The following is a 20,451-nucleotide window of genomic DNA, read 5'->3' as shown; positions in this document are numbered from 1 at the left end:
TTTCTAGTGCAGTTTTTCTATGCTGATTTCAAATCTGAAATCCGTTTTTCTCTATCACGTCAGATTTTTAAGATGTTGACAACGTTTTCTTTTTCATAGAACAGCGTTGATTGAGAATTATTTTCATTGTTTTTTGTTATTTGTTTGCTTCATTTTTATTGTCAGTGACAGTGGACTTTATGGGGTACAAAAGTTGCATAAATTCACCAGATCTGTTTTGCTACGTGTGCGGCTGTGTAACAAACAAATCAAATATGTTGTATTTGCACTAATCTTAGCTAAAGTCTTGTTCATTAGCACTCCATGTAGCAATAAATGCTCTAGTGAAACTTCTGTCTGTGAGTTGTTTCCCTTCATAAATTTTAAAACTTTATGTAAGTGGTTGATGTCGTATATCTCACGAACGGTGGGTGATAGAGACGAATGGTTTGCATATTTTGAATCAATATGTTCCAGTTGTCTTATAACGCGTGATCCACCTCATTTTTGTTGGTGTTACCTACGAGCCTGTAGAGCTTCTAGAGCGGTTGAACAGATTTCTAATATTAATCAACAATATCAAAACTATGTATTTACGGCGCACAAATCTTCTCTTATAGTTTGGAAGACTTACCTTAATAAGCGGCTCCTTGAAGGATATCTGACTTAACTCCTCTACCAAGGGCAGGGTAACCTTTACATTCCTGTCCTCCAGAGATCTCTTCATCTTTCGTATGTTGATATCCTTGAGGTGACGTTCTAGCTCACGCAGGCCATCTTTTTCAGCAGGAAGCAGGACAGTCAGAAGGAGTTCATTTTCCTGCCGAATTGATCGGATGGTAAATTAAATTGTACTTATACAGAGATACTAAAGGGATGTTATAACATCTAAGGCACTAATTCATTAATTATTCCATGGCTTGGAGTAGCCGGAAGAACAAGGTAATGGCATAATTGCAGGGGAAAAGTATATCTACTGTGTATATGTCCCTTTTCTTTGTGGACATTATTCGGGTATTCATCTATTTCTATCCAATATCAAATGGTTCCAGATTAAAAGTGTTTCTTACGAATGGTTCATCCAAGAAGCTGAACATATTTATTCAGGAATATATTCAGAATATTCGAGATCATACAAAGCTGATTATTCAAGTGAAAATAAGCTCCTCAATATAAATAATTACTAGCTGATTAGGTAGCTGAGGGCAATCATATTTGTAAAAAATTAAAAAGTCTTCAGAAATCTTGTTCCAGACGGCCGGGGAAATTTGTACTGTATTTATCTAAACAACAAGAACACTATGTATCCTTTTCTGTATTCATAAATCTTGAACAATCCTGTCCTTTTATCGCCCTTTAGGCAATGAAAAAGAAAGAAAATCATTGTGCGTTTTTCTATGGGATCAGTTATGAAATACGGGCCGATGACCTTAGATGTTAACCCCCCTTTAAACAACAAGCATCATCATCATCATCAGCATCTGTTATGAAATTCAATTCATTTTTGTAAATTAATACCAATCTGTGAAGTGTAGGCCTACTTATTTTATACGGTCGCAAACATGTATCGCTTATTCCACTTGATGTGGTTGTTTTATTAATACTAATGAAATTTAAGAGGAGAACGATGTGTTATTTTCTTCCTTGTATTTCACTGGTACTTTCGTTCGCAAATAAAACTGTTGTTGTTTGTTTTTAATATTACAGGTGTTGAAGTGGTAGGTACAGTGACGTTAGAATATTTCCTGCAAAATCTTCTTCTGTGAGAATCGACTTCATTTTAATGTAAAAGTCATAAAGGATTTCCTTTGCTCTAGTGTAAACTTAATCTTCAACATTTCAATATTACTTTTTTTTATTAGTTGCTTTACGTCGCACCGACACAGATAGGTCTTCTGGCGACGATGGGACAGGAAAGGGCTAGGAGTGGGAAGGAAGTGGCCGTGGCTTTAATTAATGTACAGCCCCAGCATTTGCCTGGTGTGAAAATTGAAAACCACGGAAAACCATTTCCAGGGCTGCCGACAGTGGGGTTCAAATCTACTATCTCCCGAATACTGGATAGTGGCCGCACTTAAGCGACTGCAGCTATTGAGCTCGGTTTCAATATTACTATTAGAAATCAGCCCTAACTCGCAACTTCGGCAACACATCCCCGACTAAACACCGCCTGTGAGTAAACGTTCGCACCTCATCGAGTACTGTTGGCCGGGGGAAAGCACTGATCTCTTACTCTCAGAGGCGATTCTAGTATGTTCTTAGAAGAGAGGGTAACTTATCCACCGTGTGAAAAGTTGTTTCAGTTCGTCGTATCCTGAGTAACATTTCTGACACCTTAACTCATTTCATACGTTTCAACACCCAGGATATTCACTTCCAGATGGAGTGACCAGATTGAGGGCACAGAAGCCTGACGTGTGGAACATTTGACCGAAAATGTAGGACACTTTGCTATTCGACTATTTTTTCTCTAGCGAAGTTTTGACGTTTTTTGCATTTAAAGCAATTGTTTTGATAAGGAAATGAAGGAAATTACGAATGAATGTAATTTAACAAACATATTATATTAATAGTTTGCAATGCATTTGCTATACTAGGGAAAAATTGCTTTTAAACAAAAAATCTATGTATTTTACTGAAAAAGAAATTCTTGGTAGTTAATCTATTTCATCCAGCACATATCTGTACTTAAGAAGTTCTTCAGATTCCATTTCCTTATAATTGCATTTAACTAATAGCAAAATTTTACTGATTCTATGTTTAACTCATTTTCAGCAATCTTACTGAATAGACTTTGAAATATATATATTCTCTCCATTGTAGTGTTATGGCCAGATACTGAAAAGAAGTAATTGTTTATCTTCAAAAATTCAGAACATTTGTCTGAAAGTTTATTGTTAAAAATTCACCCATTTCCCTTGACACCATATCATATTTACTACTAAATTTCTAGTGCTTTCTAAATATATGTTTAAGTCATTTTGGCTTCTTCCAACAAACTGAACTGTGACGAAGTATCTACACAACAAATACACTATCACCCATATCTATTTCGATATATCTTGACTTTTTTTCCAAACGTCAAGGAATGCATCCCCCCATGGAACGGCCACGACACAGCAATACATGTGTTTTGAAAATCAACGATGACAGGGGAAAATTATTTTTGAAAAGCTATTTCAAATGCAGGACATTTTTCCGGTCTCGCGGACATAGGGACGAATTGTAGGACATGTCCGGAAAATGTAGGGCGTCCGATCACCATACCTATAGAAATGGATAACAACACACAATTTTAAGGCGAGTGTCCATAAGAACATACCATGCATATTTTTTCAAGGATTATAGTATTCTTACCTTGTAGGGTAACTCCAAAACTCTGGTACCTCTGGGAACAGCCAGTGTTGTGGTTCGAAGAGCCCCTGTGCCGGTCAACATGTAAATTTCCTTGCTGTCTATTTTGCTTACATAGAACGGGTGAGTACTGACAGTGCGTCGAACCAAATTCTCTGTCCAGTCTCCGGCAACGTACAGGCCGCTTACTGCCAAGATATTGTCCTTCGCGATGAAATCTGTAAACAACCATAGTGAATCGTGTATCTCGTGTCATCATAGACTCATGAAGTTACTATGATAATGATAATAATAGTAATAATAATGTCCGTCTCTGTGGTGTAGTCGTTAGCTGCCACCTCCAGAAGCCCTGGTTCGAATCCCGGCCTTGCCACAAAGTTTGAAAAGTGATACGATATTAAATCACTCAGCTTCGGGAGGTCAAATGAGTAGAGGGGGGTTTGATTCCCACCTCAGCCATCCTTTAAGTGGTTTTCCGTGGTATCTAACTTAAGGCCTTCCCTCTTCCTTCCAATCTTGCCATCCCCCACAAGGTCACTTTTCAGCATAGCAAATCAGGCCAGCTGGGTGAGGTACTGGTCCTCCTTCCAGTTGTATCCCTCGACCCAATGTTTCACGCTCCAGGATACTTCCCTTGAGGCGGTAAAGGTGTAATCCCTCGCTGAGTCCGAGGGAAATACCAACCCTGGAGGGTAAATGCATTAAGAAAGAAATAATAATAACACAAAATACATTAGAAGCCATAATAATGCTACGATATTACACGAAAAATTTGCGAAATCCATGAAAATCCTAGTTAGACAGATATCAGCCTTTACCAGTCCTGCAAAATAATAAGTACAAACCGTACTTGGATTAGAATATCCTTACATAGTCATCTTCAACGGAGAAACTTAAGAATCCTAGCTCATAGATACCATAGTACCAATAAGTTTTAGCACCGAGACTGCATATAAGAAGAAGCTAACCGGGCGCACAGCTGTGAGTTTGCATTCGGGGGATAATGTGTTCGAACCCCACTGTCGGCAGCCCTGAAGATGGTTTTTGCGTGATTTCCCATTTCCACGCTAGCAAAATGCTGGGGCTGTACTTCAATTAAGGCCATGGCCGCTTCCTTCCCACTCCTAGGCATTTCCTATCCTATCGTCACCATCGGTGCGACGTAAAGCAAATTGTAAAAAGGGGAAGCCAATGAAATACAAGGAAATTGTACAAAAAACTGAGTCATTCTTGTAACATAGAGAAAGTAATTATCAAACCTACTATATTTTCAACAACAAGAGAATTAAAATACACAACATAAATCAATAATAATAACAATAATAATAATAATAATAATAATAATAATAATAATAATAATAATAATAATAATTTTATAGGTTACAAGTCCCACTAACTACTTTCGTGGTTTTCAGAGACGCCATGGTGCCCGAACTTTGTTCCGCAGTACATTTACTTGCTATTAAATCTACTGTCACGAAGCTAGCATATTTGAGCACTTCAAATAGTCCGTACCACCGAACAGAGCCGCGATTGAGCTCGCCTACTGGAGTCCCCAGCATTCTACCGTTTAAGCCAAACGATTCCAACTGAGGTGCTCTCACGGCCCCGGCCGGCCCCGGTGCTGTGCTGTAGCACCGTAGACTTGGTGGGGGAGGAGGGGAAGTAGCAGAGGCAGAACCACAGGTCGTCAAGTCAGCGCGCAGCTCACGAAAACAATATTATTTATGACAATTCTGTGAACACATAAACAAACAATTTATTCTGTACTTACATTGCGTTTGCCTTAATGTAGATTTAGCGTTTAAGTTTATTGTTGACTTCGTTTTGCGGCAAAGAATTTACCAATATTGGGTACAATCGATTTGGCAGTTAAAATTCTAAGTACAGCCTCTAAGACAACATCAGACAGAGAAGTCCTAGTTCTACATTTATTTAAATTCAGAATTGAAAACATCTGTTCGCATGCATAAGATGTACCTAACATTGACGTAAATTTTAAGGCAAGTGCATGAAGTCTGGGAAATTCTTGTAGATGAACACCGCTGTAGTAGTACCTGTCCTTTAAGATTGCGTTGCATTGTAGTTTTATCAGCACTGTTTGGAAATATTATTTTGCAGTACGCGCTGAAAATGGGTTCATGCATATTTCAAGTTGAGGTGCCATATCATTCATTCATTTGAATCGGGCATTGAATTCATCGTGCGAAGTCTGTAACGACGTCTGATAGTCTCCAAGATTTTCGTAAGTAGACAAATACAATCATTCTAATGAAGTAAAATTGTCAAAATTTCCGGCTTCTTAGCTGACTTCTCAATAACAAATTCCGCATTTTGAAAGCCTTAATTCTATCACACATGGTGCTAATCAATGTGTTTCTCTTTTGCAATGAAATATTTAAAGCATTCAAATAAAACGTTATGTCAGCCAAGAAAACGAGGTCAGCTACCAATTGTTTATTACGCAAAGTTGTTTGTGGAGAACCTTTCATCTCCCTGAACAGAGCAATTTCTGCAATTATTGCAAATAATTATTGCACTTTCGCGCAACTTCACCAGCGCACAATACAATAACACGTAATGTCGCTACATTCTGCCTCGAGATCTTTTAAAAATTCTTTGAACTGCCGATGGTTGAAACCTTGCTTTCTGCAGAAATTTACATATTTTAACACAGTATCCATAACAGATTTAAAGTTGCGAAATTTTGCACATAATTGTTCGTAATGTAAAAGAATGTACTGCGTGGACTAGATGGGGAAGGAGGGGAACGGTGCTGCTCAGTGCAGCGCTGGTGCGCCCCAGTACTAAGTGCTCCAGTTGGAAAGGCCTAGTTTAAGCTACTCAGCTCGATATCATAGAACTATCAAGTTATATGCGTAGCAGACAAAACAGGTTTCCCACTCTCAAATCTTAAGTAATAAACTAGACACCATTTGCATTGTGCAAACGAACCTGGTAGACTGATATGTATATGTATCTGAGTGCGTAGGACGAGGGGGTGGGGGTTAGAGGGTGACATTAAACAGGGAATCGAAAAGGAAACCATCGTGATATGAAGCTCCTGCAGTCTGAGGTTTATCAATATACGTTACATACAGATCCACTGAAAACTCGACAGTGAGAAGTAATACGTTCCAAAGATCTGTGTAACAGACATGATATCTCATAGAGGTATTCGACTATTCTGAATTATAAATTTGGTGAGTGCAGGAGTGAAAAATATGATCGAGAGTATTTACCGAATGTGGGAGCAGATAAGGATGAGGCATAGGCTACAAGTTTCATGAGAGACTGGGCGAAGCATAGTGACAATCAACACCTAAAATTGTATAGTATTCTTAGGTAATTTCAATACAGGTATTGAAAACAGACTATTCTGCAGTAAGAGCATTTGAACTAAGAACTAGCCGCACAGTGTTTTTCCTATCTGTGAGCGCGACAGTCGTTGCTATGTGTCGGGAGAATTCAGCTACCATGTCAACAGTATCATGGACTATTCAGGAAGTGTGTTGCTTATAAAGGTTATGAAAGGAGACGCTGAAACTGACTATACTCATTGTCCACAGGTTTTTGACTCTGCCTTAAAAACTATATGACTTTCGCTGTGGTTCACATTGCATAATGATGTTAATTTCCTGGCAGATAATTTGTTTCAGTTCTTCAAGGTGTGCGTATTGGACTTGCAAACATGATTTTTAAGATAAAGATAAAAGAAATAGAAAGTCGCAGGGGTTTAGGTCAGGCACATACTTTCAGTTTCTCTTATCGAAATATTGGTTGTGTGAGCTGTAACTGAGTCTTGTTAAAAGAAAACGAAATTATGTACCCTGTTGATTAAGTATCTAAAAGGGGATTAGGCTAGTATTCATGTACATGTCAGACTCAACTTACACACACAAAAAATTAGTCCCATAATTCGTTCACCCAGGAACTGGACCAGAGAAAACCAAGATCAGAGACATATTATAACACGACTTGCCATTCATGGTTTTTACCATAAGATTTGTGTAAACAAAACCTAGAACGATCCTAATGAAAGTTGTGTGTGTATTCTGTGCAGTAATAAGTGTGATAGATATCATAAACCGTGTGCCTAGTGAGAACCTAATCGTTGAGTTACTATTGTGAAACCTAGTTTATAACCTAATGCCCATTCGGGCGAAACTTTCTGCTTAATTAAATAATTCGTTCACCAGTCATGACACACCATACGCCAATTTTCTCATCATAGATGGAAACTTCATGTCCGAACTCAGGTTTCTCAGCGCTTCAACGTCATTTTTCACAGTGGACCATGGAATTAAAACCGAGAAAAATATTAAATTTCGGGCTCTTTCACCGTAGTATAGGCTACATTATCCGGTTATCCAGTAACAAACTGTGCGCCTACGTACAGGATCAAGCGGTTGAAGAGCATGTGCCAGAGTCATTAGTAGTATAATAGGCGGATTCGGGCGCCGCCTCCGCCTCAGGGCTCCCAGGGGCCCCTCCGCCTCACGGGAGGCCCTCCCAGAGGCCTCCTCCGCCTCTGCCTCCCGAGGGGCCTTCCCAGAGGCCTCCTCCGCCTCCCGCGGGAAATTTGAATTGGTAAACAAAGCCACGTGCTTTTTGACAGCTGTCATCGACAACAACGCATCGCTAACCTCACTGCTGCCATCTTGACGGGCCTAAACCTCAGTAGTACCAACGTAACCTAACTAGCGCGAGGTAAACAAATCCACGTGTTTTTTGACAGCCACGTGCTTTTTTGACAGCTGTCATCCGCCATCTTTAAACTACAGAGCACCGTGCTGCCCTCTTTATCGCAGTAGCTGTAAATTCGTCACCTGTCATCGGCAGTGCTGCCATCTTGGCGACCTAAACCTTAGTGCTACCAACTTAACCTCACTAGCGCGAGATAAACAAATCCACGTGCTTTTTTGACAGCTGACATCCGCCATCTTTTATCAACAGAGCACAGTGCTGCCCTCTTTAGCTACTTACCTTTGAAATGTGGTGGCGGAAAATTTGAAAAATGCTTTTTGACAGCAGCCATCTTTGAGCACCGTGCTGCCCTCTTCAGCTAGATACCTGTGGTGGCAGGCAATTCCACGTGACAGCAGCCATCTTTAATCAAGAAAGCACCGTGCTGCCCTCTTTGTGGTGGCGGGAAATTCCACGTGCTCTTGTTTAGAAACAAACTCACCGCTTTTTTCTGACAGCTGTCATCCGCCATCTTGCATCACAAACCTCAGTGCTGCACTCTTTAGCTAGTTACCTTTGAAATGTGGTGGCGGCAATTTGAAAAATTCTATGTGCTCTTGTTTGGAAACAAAGCCACGTGCTTTTTGACAGCTGTCATCCACCATCTTTAATCAATAGAGCACTGTGCTGCTATCATGCGGGCAATTTCGTCAGCTGTCATCCGCCATCTTTAATCTACAGAGCACCATACTGCCCTCTTTATGACATGTAGTAGCGGGCAATTTGAAAAGTTCTGTTAGCTGTCATCCGCCATCTTTAATCAAGAGAGCACCGTGCTGCCATCTTTAGCCAGATACCTTTGAAATGTGATGGCGGCAAATTGAAAAATTCCACGTGCTCTTGTTTAGTAAACAAACTCACGCGCTTTTTTGTCAGCTGTCATCCGCCATCTTACATCGCAAACCTCAGTGCTACACTCTTTAGGTACATACCTTTGAAATATGGTGGCGGATAATTTAAAAAGAAAAATTCTACAGCAGCCATCTCTCGACGCTTATTGCACAAGATGGTGGCTATACATGACTCCATAAAGGTGCTTATGCAAGATGGCCGCTATACATAGGTTCTTATGAGACGCCCTTGTGATGCTTGCGCAAGATGGCGGTTATACAAGGCTCTTTATGAGACTCCCTAGGGATGCTTGAGCAAGATGGTGGTTGCTCTTTTGAGGCGGCTTAAGGGTCCTTGCACAAGATGGCTAGAGACGCCCTAAGGATGCTTGCGCAAGATGGCGGGCGCAAGATGGCGGCTATACACGACTCCTTATGAGACGCCTTAAGGGTGCTTGCGCAAGATGGCTGCTGTTCTTATGAAGAAAGCTAGCTTAGAGGCTAACAGGTCGTGCTAGTTCGATTCATTAAATTTGGGGCTTAAATGCAAAATGTTAAATATCTCGAAAACGGACAAAAAAATTTCCACCTGATACCTAGGTTTGCAGTATCAGGAACATGATAGCATAAGAAAAACATAGTCTAATGATGAGATCGACGGTTCGATCCCTACTTAGGCCCTTTGGCATTGGCAGCTATCTAATTCTACAAGATGACGGCTATACATAGCTTCTTATGAGACAGCTTAAGAGCGCTTGCACAAGATGGCTGCTGCTCTTATGAGACGCCCTAGGGGTGCTTGCGGAAGGTAGCAGCGACAAGACGGTGACTATACACAGCTCCTTATGATACGGCCTAGAGGTGCTCACACAAGATAGTGGCTGCTCTGATGAAGAAAGCTAGCTTTGCATCGTGCAGGTATCTTTACAGCACTAAACCTCATACCTTTGAAATGTGGTGGCGGGTAATTTGAAAAATTCTACGTGCTTTTCTCTTAACAGCAGCTATCTTTAAACAATAGCGGCTATACATAAGCTGTTAAAGCCTCCTCTTATGTCAAGGCATAGCTCTATCGAACAAGTTTAAACCTGCATCGGGATAGCTAGAGAAAGCACGTGCTGCAGTGATGACGTCATTATGCATGTTTAGATTTGCAAATCACTAAAGAAACATAACAAGACTAGAATCGAACACTGCACTCTATGCCGTTAACTCTATCATGTGATCGGAACATTGATTGAAGTGTTTAGAACACTAAATAAGTGATCAAGACTAAAATAGAACACTGTACTCGATACAACATGTGTTTAGAACATGTCAGGGGATACCTTTGTTCTAAGAAGATTAGGTTACCGCACATTCCTTGTAGGGCTAATAGGCTAAAGGGCTAATGGGCAAAAGGGCTAAAGGGCTAAAGGGCTAAAGGGCTAGGGTGCCTCTCCTCTCTTTATCCGGGCTTGAGACCGGCTCTACAACTAGAGGCGGAGTTAACACCCTAAGGAAGGAAGAATGTTGAGAAATAATCTATACGAATATAGCTACTCCATCGACTATATACTACAGATGGATGACTTAGGTGAGGGTAAGCGCTTACTTAATAATACCTATACGACGTAATTCATGCTCTATTTCAAAAATATCTTCTTTGTACTGTGTGTAACCAGCATCATGATAGGCTCTTAGCAGTTGTAAACGTTTTACGAGTACGTTGGGGTCTTTACAGTATCTTATATCTACATAGGGTAACAGAGGCTTGTTATGAACTTTGAGTCTATATGCAGACAGTTGATGTGTAGGGACTTGTTTTGATGTAATACGTGCTTCAGCAGTAGCGTTTCTAGGTACAAACTTAACTTGTTTCGATAGCAATGAAGCGTTGAAATGTCCTTCTTCTTTACCTTGCATCTCTTCTTGAGATGTTTGCACTGCGACAGAACGTGTAGTAGGCTTAGGAAATGAAGTAAAATCATCAAGCTGTAATGGCAATGAATTTTCTTCTTCTTCTACTTTCCCTTTACTACTGTTTCGATCAACATCATTATCCTTATTATCATAATCATGATCTTGCCTCTCTTTATCTTGAAGTTTGTGCTTAGTAACAGAACTTGCAGCAGGTCTAGACAACAAGGGAGAATTAAAAATCTCTCGCAGAGGTGTGCTTTTTAAACATAAATCAGTGTTCGCTGGAATATGGTTGAGCTCTTTGTATTTTGTTCCCGATGAAGCTACATTACACGCGGCTTCATGACGTTGAGCGTTGTATGCGTTCTTGAACTCTCTTCTACAATGTTTGCATTGAAAAATTGTCCTACATGATATCTCATGACGTCTCCTGTGATAGCTTCGGGAAAATGCTTTTCTACACTCTTCGCAAATATACCTAGAAATAGGTTTTTCCCTGACGGACTTTTATCTTCTGCTAACAGATTCTTCTTTAAATCTACTTGACATTTGTTACTCTCTACTTCGATGATGCGAACAGCTTAGCGATTAACAGTAAACTAACACAAAAGCGTATAACCAAGGTAGCAACAGTAAGGTTTAAGCCCATCAAGATGGCAAGAGTGAGGTTAGCGACGTTCTGTTGTTGGATTTTAAATTCCGCGCTATAACATGCATAAGGTGGCAGCCTTGAGGTTTACCGCCGTAAAGATGGCAGCAGTGAGGTTAGCGACGCTCTATTGTCCTCCAATGTGAGGTTAGGGTCCGTCAAGAAGACAGCTGTCAAAAAAGCACGTGGCTTGGTTTACTAAACAAGTACCCAGGAGTAAGCTATAAAATACTCAGGCTAATACTAAAATCTCTGGTCCTGAGCAGAGCTTTATATGGGGTCGAATTGTGGGGATTAGCGAACATTTATTTGCGTAATCTACTAATTTATCCAAACTTTTCTTCAATCCACCCCTAGTCAACGTCATAAGCAAAATATCGTCCGCGAAAATCAGGGTTGGGATCTCCATATTACCTACCGTTGGTACTGCCCACCTTGCCTCACCGTGTTCGTCCAGTATATCATTAATAAATAGTATAAATAATATGGGTGATAGTTTACATCCTTGTTTGAGTCCCAGCTTACACTCTATCGGTTTATTATTACATTGCCTTCTAGTTTAACGCTACTATATACTCTGTGATATAGCGCCTCTATCGCACGTACCATTTTCTTAGAAACTCCCAGCTTCCCTAATTTTTCTATTAACGCCCTTCTGCTTACTGTATCAAACGCTTTCTCAAAATCGACCGCTGCCAAGAATATGCTGCTACTTCCCCGCATCGCGTATTTCTCGGCTAACATTTTTACAATCATGATATTATCTATTGTTTGTCTCCCCCTTCTAAATCCTCCCTGGTATTTTGAGATTATACCGTTATTTTCAGCCCACTCCCTTAATCTATTAGCTAAGACTCCTGTGTAAACTTTGCTCAATGTACCTAAAAGAGTTATACCTTGGTAGTTATTAGGTAAATTTCTTTTTAAATATTGGGCATATTATCCCATACTACCATTCCTTCGGTACCTTCACCCCGTTGAAAATCTTGTTGAATAGCTTTACAATTCCTTCTACCATCGGACCGTTTTTACTTATTTGTTTCCAACACTCATTACTAATACCATTCCTCCCCCCCCCCCCCCGGCGATTTCAACTTAAGTATTCCAATCACCCCCTGTACTTCTTCTATCGTAAAATCCCTATCTAGTTCGTGTATACTTACTTCCACATTAGACCACAAGGTCAGTTTTCTTTCCTTATACTCCCAATCGTCCCTTCCTCCTAATAGCTCGCCGAAATATGTCACCCATTTTACATAGTCGATATTTCCTTTCTTCAATCCCTTCCCTCCTTTATTGGTCATATTTATTCTCTGCCATATTTTTTCCGTTCGATTCATTCTCATTCCTTGTTTATTTGCTCTGATTGGTCCTTCAACCATTGTTTCTTCTTATCTGCAATTTTGCTTTGATACACTTTCCTCAGCCTGCAGAATGCTTCACGCTCTTCGCTCCCTCCTTTTGCTCTATACTCTTTTAGCGCTCCCAACGCTGCTTTTCTGTGAGCCTCACATTCCCTGTCATACCAACCCTCCCCTTCCGTATTTTTCCTTTTGCTGTGCCCAACTGTACGAGTCACTCTCTTTACAGGGTACTACAATAAATCGAACGCTCTATCTGTGTTGTTTTCCATCAGCGCCCTTTCCCACCCAATTCTAATTACTTGTATATCTTTATCCATGAATGCATCTAGTCTTCTCTTTCAGTTCTCCGTCCATATATATTTAGTATAGCCACTACCCCACTCTGACATGCTTTTTCTCTCTTCCTCTTTATTTTTCTCTCTCCTCACCAAATTGTCCCATACCGGAGCGTGGTGCGATTTAATCCAGTCTTCCACTATTATGTTTTTAATGTAATCTAGTAAGTCCTGTGAGCTCATTACTAAATCAATAACGCTCCCTCCTTGTTCAGTAATATAGGTCATTTTACCTTCTTTGTCCCCCTCCCAAAAGCCATTCAAGATGCAGAAATTCCCGACTTCGCATAATTCTAAGAGTTTTCTACCATAGTTATTGATTACCTTATCATTATTACTTCTTCCTGATCCGACTATCAATTCTTCTTCTTTACTATACCTTGGACTTCGCTCGCCTATTCTGGCATTGCAGTCTCCAAGTAATAATATACCGTCCTCCTCATACCTCCCTCTAATGATACCAATTTCTAATAATAATTCCTCAAAGAACTTATTATTTGCTTATGGAGATTCCCTGGGGTGACAGTAGGCAAAAGCCAAGCACACGTTTCTCTCTCCCTGCCTCTCTCCCCATATTAAATCTTATCCACATGACCCCTTCAATTTCACTCTCGATATGCTCTATACATTCGTTCAGCTCTTCTTTGACTAATACTACTATTCCTCCTGGCACGCGGCCCATTTTGCTTAATCTCTTCCTTGACTTGTGCCTTACCGTGAATCCTCCCCCAAGTTATCTCCCTGCCTACTTCTAGCCATGTTTCTAAAAGCGCTACAATATCAAAGCTTTCTATTAAATTTTTTACTTTTGTGTTACCTATCTTACTGAGTACACCTTCAGTATTAACAAAGCCTATTTTCCAGCCTAGTTACAGCTTTTTTCCCTACCTTCCAAACCGCCATCTCTAATCTTACTTCTCGTCACCCTCTCGCTCTCCACTTCTACCTCCCTTCCATCATCCCTCGACGCTTTATTGTCATCCTTCTTCTCTTTATCTTCTACACCTTTATTTCTTTTCCCCCATAGGTCTTTCAGGCTCCTGCTTCTTCCCCTGGTCATAAGGTTTTCCTCTTTCTTATCCCTCCATCTTTTTTAGTTTTGTTACAGTCCAAACACGCCACCATACACCATTTGTTACCACTAGCCTTTGATCCTTAATAAATGCCTTAAGACCTTGATGTTTAGCTCTGCCTAAATGTTTCCGTAGGATTTTTTATTCTCAATCCCTTCTTTTCCCAAAATCTTTGTTTATCCAGATCCTTTCACCTTGTAAGTTCTTTGCGTTTTTTAACACTATGTCCGCCATTATGGTTGACATCATCTTCACTTTCTCTGGTCTCCTACCTTTCACTTTTCCTACTCTTTCGATATCGTCCATATCCACTTCACTGAAGTTAAGTTTCAGCTTATTTTGTACAAGGTCCACCACTTTATATATAAGATTCACTTTATCTTCATTTCGTTCTTCCTGTAACCCATAGATCTATTTCTTCATCCTTTGTTGGTTGACGAGGCCGAGCTCATTCTTCAGAAACGTCACTTCCTTTTCCAGATTTTTTACCTGCTCTTTTAGCACTCTCGTTGCTCTCTCATTCTCCTCTATTCTTTTTTCCGTGGCTCTACACTGATCCTTGAACCAGGTCTTCATATCTTCAAAACCCTTGACTTGTTCCTTTTTAAATTCATTAACCAATGCCTCTCCGGTGTGTGTTTTGACAGCGTCTCCTATCATCCCCTTGATTCTCTCCCAGTCCTCCCAGCTCATGTCAGGGCCTGGATTCGTCTCCACTCCCCCTATAATTAATAGCATAGTTATCACCGTTGCTGCCAAGGTAACCTCGCCGATCTTCCCCAGTTCTCCATTATTCGCCGCATGCCCTGTCGTCTTCTTCTGCCTGCCCAGCCAGCCGCCTATCGCCGCCCGATATTGTTCAATGCCAATCATGCTATGCTGCACTCGCCTTACCGTACACCCACACTGGTCAGTTGCTCACGTAGTACTGTGCTTGAGAATACCTTCTTACCTTTGGGACAGGACCAACACGCGCCACCGCACAAATTGATTCACACAGGGGAGAAAATCTGCAGTTGCAATAAGTGCTACCGATATTGCATGCGCTGGCTCACTTTAGGAAGGAGAGAAACAGATGCAATATTAGCAGGCAGACGTTCACCCTGGAGAGAGGATCCACAGTTGTAATATGTGCGGAAAGACATTTACTGGTATCACATAAGTGAATTGTTTGTCATTGGCAGGATCTTTGTTCAGATGGTAGATTTGCAGATCGTCGTGCTTAACCTCACAGTTTGCCCGGACCCACGTGTATCCAATATTACGATTCCTACCCCACTTAAACCACTCTGTTCCACTTGCTACACCTCCTCACACCCGGAACGCTTGACTGCATTGCGCTAGTCGTCCAAACCTTACACCCTCACTCGAACTTGCTTATATTCCACTCACATATCACTCCCTCACCAACATGCAGCACTCCATTGCCCAGCAGTAGATGGAGACAATATGAACCGATGGCAACCATGCTGCCCTTTCGAACAAGGAGCCATACTATATTGGAAAACCTATCAATATCGAGGTATTCTTAATGTTCACAAGGCTATTGACCAACTACATTCTTCCTTGTCCTGAAGCAAATAATATAAAAGAGAACAAAGTATTTAATGAAGCAATCAATCAATCAATCAGATATCATTGATCTGCATTTAGGGCTGTCTCCCAGGTATCAGATTCCCTATCAATTATTTACCTAAATCATTTCTTAAATTAACTTCAAAGAACTTGGAAATTTATAGCATATTTCCCTTGATAAATTATTCCCGTCCTTATTTCGTCTTGCTATAATGAATATTTGCCCCAATATCCTTTTGAATTCTAGTTTTACCTTCATATTATGAACCTTCCTACCTTTGAAAGCTCCATTCAAGCTTATTCGTCTAATAACGTCATTCCACGCCATTTCTTCACTGACAGCTCGGAACATCCCGCTTAATCGAGCAGCTCATCCCCTTACTCTCAATTCTTCCTGACCCAAAGGTTGCAGCAATTTCGTAACAATAGTCTTTTTCAGGAAATTTCCCAGAACAAATTTCCTTCGTACCTTTTCCAGTTCACGTATCAAGTAATCCTGGTGTGAGTCCAATACACTGGAACCATATTCTAATTGGGGTCTTACCAGAGACGTACCGGTATGCGCTGTATCCTTTACATCCTTACTACACCCCCTAAATGTCCTCATAAAAATATCGAGACATCTGTAACATATATTTACGACCTCGATAATATGATTATCGCAAGGAAGATCCCTCCTTATATTAACACCTAAGTACTTACAGTGATACCCATGAGGTACTATCAACCCATCAACACAGTTATTAAAACCGAAAGGACTTCTCCTCTTGGTAAAACTTACAGCTTGACGTTGTGGTTTACCATCATACCATTGTCTGCTGTACATCTCACAACATTGTCGAGGTCTTTCTGTAGTTGCTCACAATCCTGTTAACTTATTTATTACTCTACACGGGAAAACAACATCCGTAAAAATCCGTATCTATGATTCTAGTTCTTTACTCACATCATTTATAATAATATATTTAATAAAATATAAATTTCCAAAAACATTGTTTTGTGGGAAACCCTTTTAATAATTACAGGATCAGATAACGCTTCACCTACTCTAACTCTCGAAGTTCTATTTTCCAGAATTTTAGCCACCCATTCAACCACTCTATTGTCTAGTCGAATAGCCCTCATTTTGATCAGTAGTCTTCCATGATCTACCCTGTCAGAAGCCTTGGATAGATCAATAGCGATGCAGTCTATTTGGCTCCCTGAATATAAAATATCTGCTATATCTGGCTGGAATATTACAAGATGAGCCTCACTGGAACAGTCTTTCCTACACCCGAACTACTATTTATCAACCCAGATAATAATTTCGCAAACATGCCTAATATAATGAGAAAGAACGCTTTCCCAGAGCTTACATGCTACACACGTCAAGCTGACTGGCCTGTAATTATCCACTTGTTGTTTCTCACCCTTTGCTTTAGCTGCCTCTGTGGATCAGTGGTAGAGTGTCGGCCTCCGGATCCCAAGATTGCGGGTTCAAACCTGGCAGAGGTAGTCGGATTTTTGAAGGGCGAAAAAAATTCCATTCGACACTCCATGTCGTACGATGTCGGCATGTAAAAGATCTCTGGTGATACATTTGGTATTTACCCGACAAAATTCATTAAATCTCAGCCATAGAAGCCCAAGAGAGATCCGGTTTACTCTGTCTGCCATCTAGCGGACCTAGAGTAAAACGGAACGTCGAAATTGACGAGCATACAGCCAGATGGCGTCAAATCGAAATGTCGGCACACAGTAGCTGAGCCCATACGATTATTATTTATTTACTTCTTGTTTATCACCCTTTCCTTTGTAGGCTGGGGCTGCAATTGCACCATTTCCGAGATATTATTTTAAATGTATGTACAGTATGTTTATCTTCCATCTCGAAGGCTGGTTGGATCCCCAACAGATCAACTGTCAGCTATCATAGATGACCACGATGTTAATAAAGGAGCGTACGAGAAAAATCTGGAGTGAGGCTGCTTTCCTCGCCGAGCCAATATTTGCTATTACATAACGGTGTCCCAAACCCACTGATATGCACACACCATTCAACACAGGGATTGTGGATACGTAGGGAATACCGTTACTAGCATTTCTCATACCTTAGTCATTTACATACTATCAATGATGAGATTGAGACAGGAAAATGAAAGTTAAAAGAAAACTGTATTCATCCCGTACCAGAAGACATAGTGCATTGGTAGTATCAGCCGATATGGATTTGGGCAGAATTGTAAATAATATTATGGATAAATTTACCTGGCTGGACAAAGCTCTTGAACTTCTTTTGGCCCAGTTTCTCGAGTTGAGCGTTCAACTTCTCTTTGATTCCTTCTGAATCCTTGGTGATATCGACTTGTTGGATATTTCCCAGGAAGTTCTTCGATACTGTATTGCGTAGATCATCTGAGATATTGAAAGGTGATGATACGAATATATCGTTGAAAATATACGTTGATGCGTATTCGTTTGCATTCTGAAACAGAAAATTCATAAAATACCAGCAATACAATTTAAGGAAGCTGGCAATAGTTAAGGATTTGAGGATATATTATTTTTATTACTTTGAAATATTTCTCTATAAAGCCCAGAGAGTAAAATATCCATGACAAGAGTCACTCAATTCGATAATCCACAAAATAATAATAATAATAGTAATAATAATAATAATAATAATAATAATAATAATAATAATAATAATAATAATAATAATAATAATAATAATAATAGCCCTTATGGCAGAAAATTTCGAAAGTGCAACAGAACAGATCAATGTGTTGAAGGAAGTAGCAGAACAAACAGGTTTACAAATTTCCTTTCAAAAGACAGAAGTAATGTCAAATATCAAAGATGATACGGCACAACTAAACACCAAATATGGAATGATAAACCGTGTTAGTAAATTTAAATACCTTGGGGAATGGATTCAGCAAAATGGACTTGACAAAGAGGCCATAACAGCAAGAATCAAGAAAATGGAAGTCACTTTCCAAACCACCCGCAACATTTACAACAAAAAGTGCTTTTCCCTGAACACAAAAATTCCTCACTACAACACTGTCATCAAACCAGTATCACTGTATGCATCTGAATGCCTTATCCTGTCCGAGAAATGTTTGCTTGCGGATTTAGAGAGGAAAGAAAGAAAGATCGTACACACCATACTTGGTCCAAACTACAAAAATGGCATCTACATTAGAAAATCCAGGCAAGAAATATACTCTAAGATAGAGAAGATCACGGACACAATGCGTAAAGGCAGAGTTCGCTTCCACGGTCATATACGACGGATGATCGACTCTCGATGGACGAAACGTATCTTCAGTATATTTGACGCAAAACCAAAAACGGCAATGCCATGGTACGTTAATGTCAAGAAAGATCTTAAAGAACTGGGCCTACAAGCAGAAGATGCACAAGACCGAAATCTTTTCAGAGCAGCCATCAAGACTTTTGGGACTTTCCGGGACGAAAAACGGGCAACTGGTGCTAAATGGACAGAAGAACGTCGTGCTAAACACAGTGAGCTAATGAAGACGATGTGGATCAAGCGAAAGACGAACAAATGCCAGAATGTAAAGTGAGGCTTATCGTGGTCCCTAGTTGGCCGATTAGCGAAGTTGAATAATAATAATAATAATAATAATAATAATAATAATAATAATAATAATAATAATAATAATAATAATAATAATAATAATAATGATAATAATAATAATAATCATATGCCTCAGAATGCTGGTATAATTATGCCTCCTCACTAAAAGTCAAGAAAAACTGGATAATTGAAATTGAAAAATACTTAAGAAATCAGCTCAACAGGTGACATTACATGGTACAGGGCTTTCTTTAGAACGTTGTTGAACAAACATCATTTTGTTAAAAAACCCAAGATGAAAACCACTACTGAATGGACGGAAGAACGAAATAAAAATCAGAGTGAGAGGATGAAGAGATACTGGAAATAGAAGAAAGCGAATCCTGCTGCTAAATAAGTTCAATCGCGCTTCCTAGGTGGACACAAAGTTGTGGAAAAAAGTCTGCCTCGCTACCATGTGCAGGTATTTGAATATGGTGCCATTTCGGTTACTCGCGTGTCAGTTTCGACGTTCCATATTGCTCTACCGGATGACAGAGTAAACCGGACTTCTGTTTGGTGATATATGGCTGTTTAAATTACAACGTAATTATGCCGGATAAACACCAGATGTGTCACCAGAAATGACGGCCTCATACGACATGGAGTATTGAGTGGGCTCGTTTCCACTCTTCAAAAATCCGACTACCTCTGCAGGTTTGAATCCACAATTTTTGGTTTCGGAGGCCGACAATCCACTACTGACCAACGAAGGAAGCTTGCTAACCTAAATGATTCCTCAAGGGATCTGTAGTCAATCCGACAGGTAGCATTTCACTAGAATCCTACTCTCTGAGAACACGCAAGTTTATGAGTATGTGTATTCTCCTCGATACCAGTAGAAGGTTAAAGTACAAGTCAATCTGACAAGTAACATTTCACTAGAATCCTACAGTTGACCTTGAAGTGGATTTCTGATTCCTCATTTTACTTCCAGACAAGTCCCGAAATGATTTATACAGAGTGTCACAATAAAGTAGGCCAAACTTAGAACACATTCCTTACACCCAGAAGAA

The 20,451-nt window shown here is 40.1% G+C and overlaps 1 protein-coding gene across 2 annotated transcripts in view; it reads right to left on the bottom strand.

Annotated features, from left to right (window-relative positions):
* The window catches only part of LOC136867247 (serpin B5), a 45,964-nt gene that overhangs the window by 7,643 nt on the left and 17,870 nt on the right, over positions 1-20,451 (bottom strand). For both annotated transcript variants that reach the window (XR_011017978.1, XM_067144386.2), the window contains exons 4-6: positions 18,058-18,274; positions 3,337-3,551; positions 614-799 (exon numbers count right to left, since the gene is read on the bottom strand). Coding sequence is in view for 1 of the 2 variants with exons in the window: in XM_067144386.2 (XP_067000487.2) it covers positions 614-799; positions 3,337-3,551; positions 18,058-18,274 (618 nt within the window). In the remaining variant the exon portion in view is untranslated. The remainder of the gene's footprint in view (positions 1-613; positions 800-3,336; positions 3,552-18,057; positions 18,275-20,451) is intronic.

This window comes from Anabrus simplex, chromosome 3 (genome assembly GCF_040414725.1).
Source record: "Anabrus simplex isolate iqAnaSimp1 chromosome 3, ASM4041472v1, whole genome shotgun sequence".
Taxonomy (NCBI): Eukaryota; Metazoa; Arthropoda; class Insecta; order Orthoptera; family Tettigoniidae; genus Anabrus; species Anabrus simplex.
The sequence above is the reverse complement of the archived record's forward strand: the minus strand, read 5'-3'. Positions and strand labels throughout refer to the sequence as shown.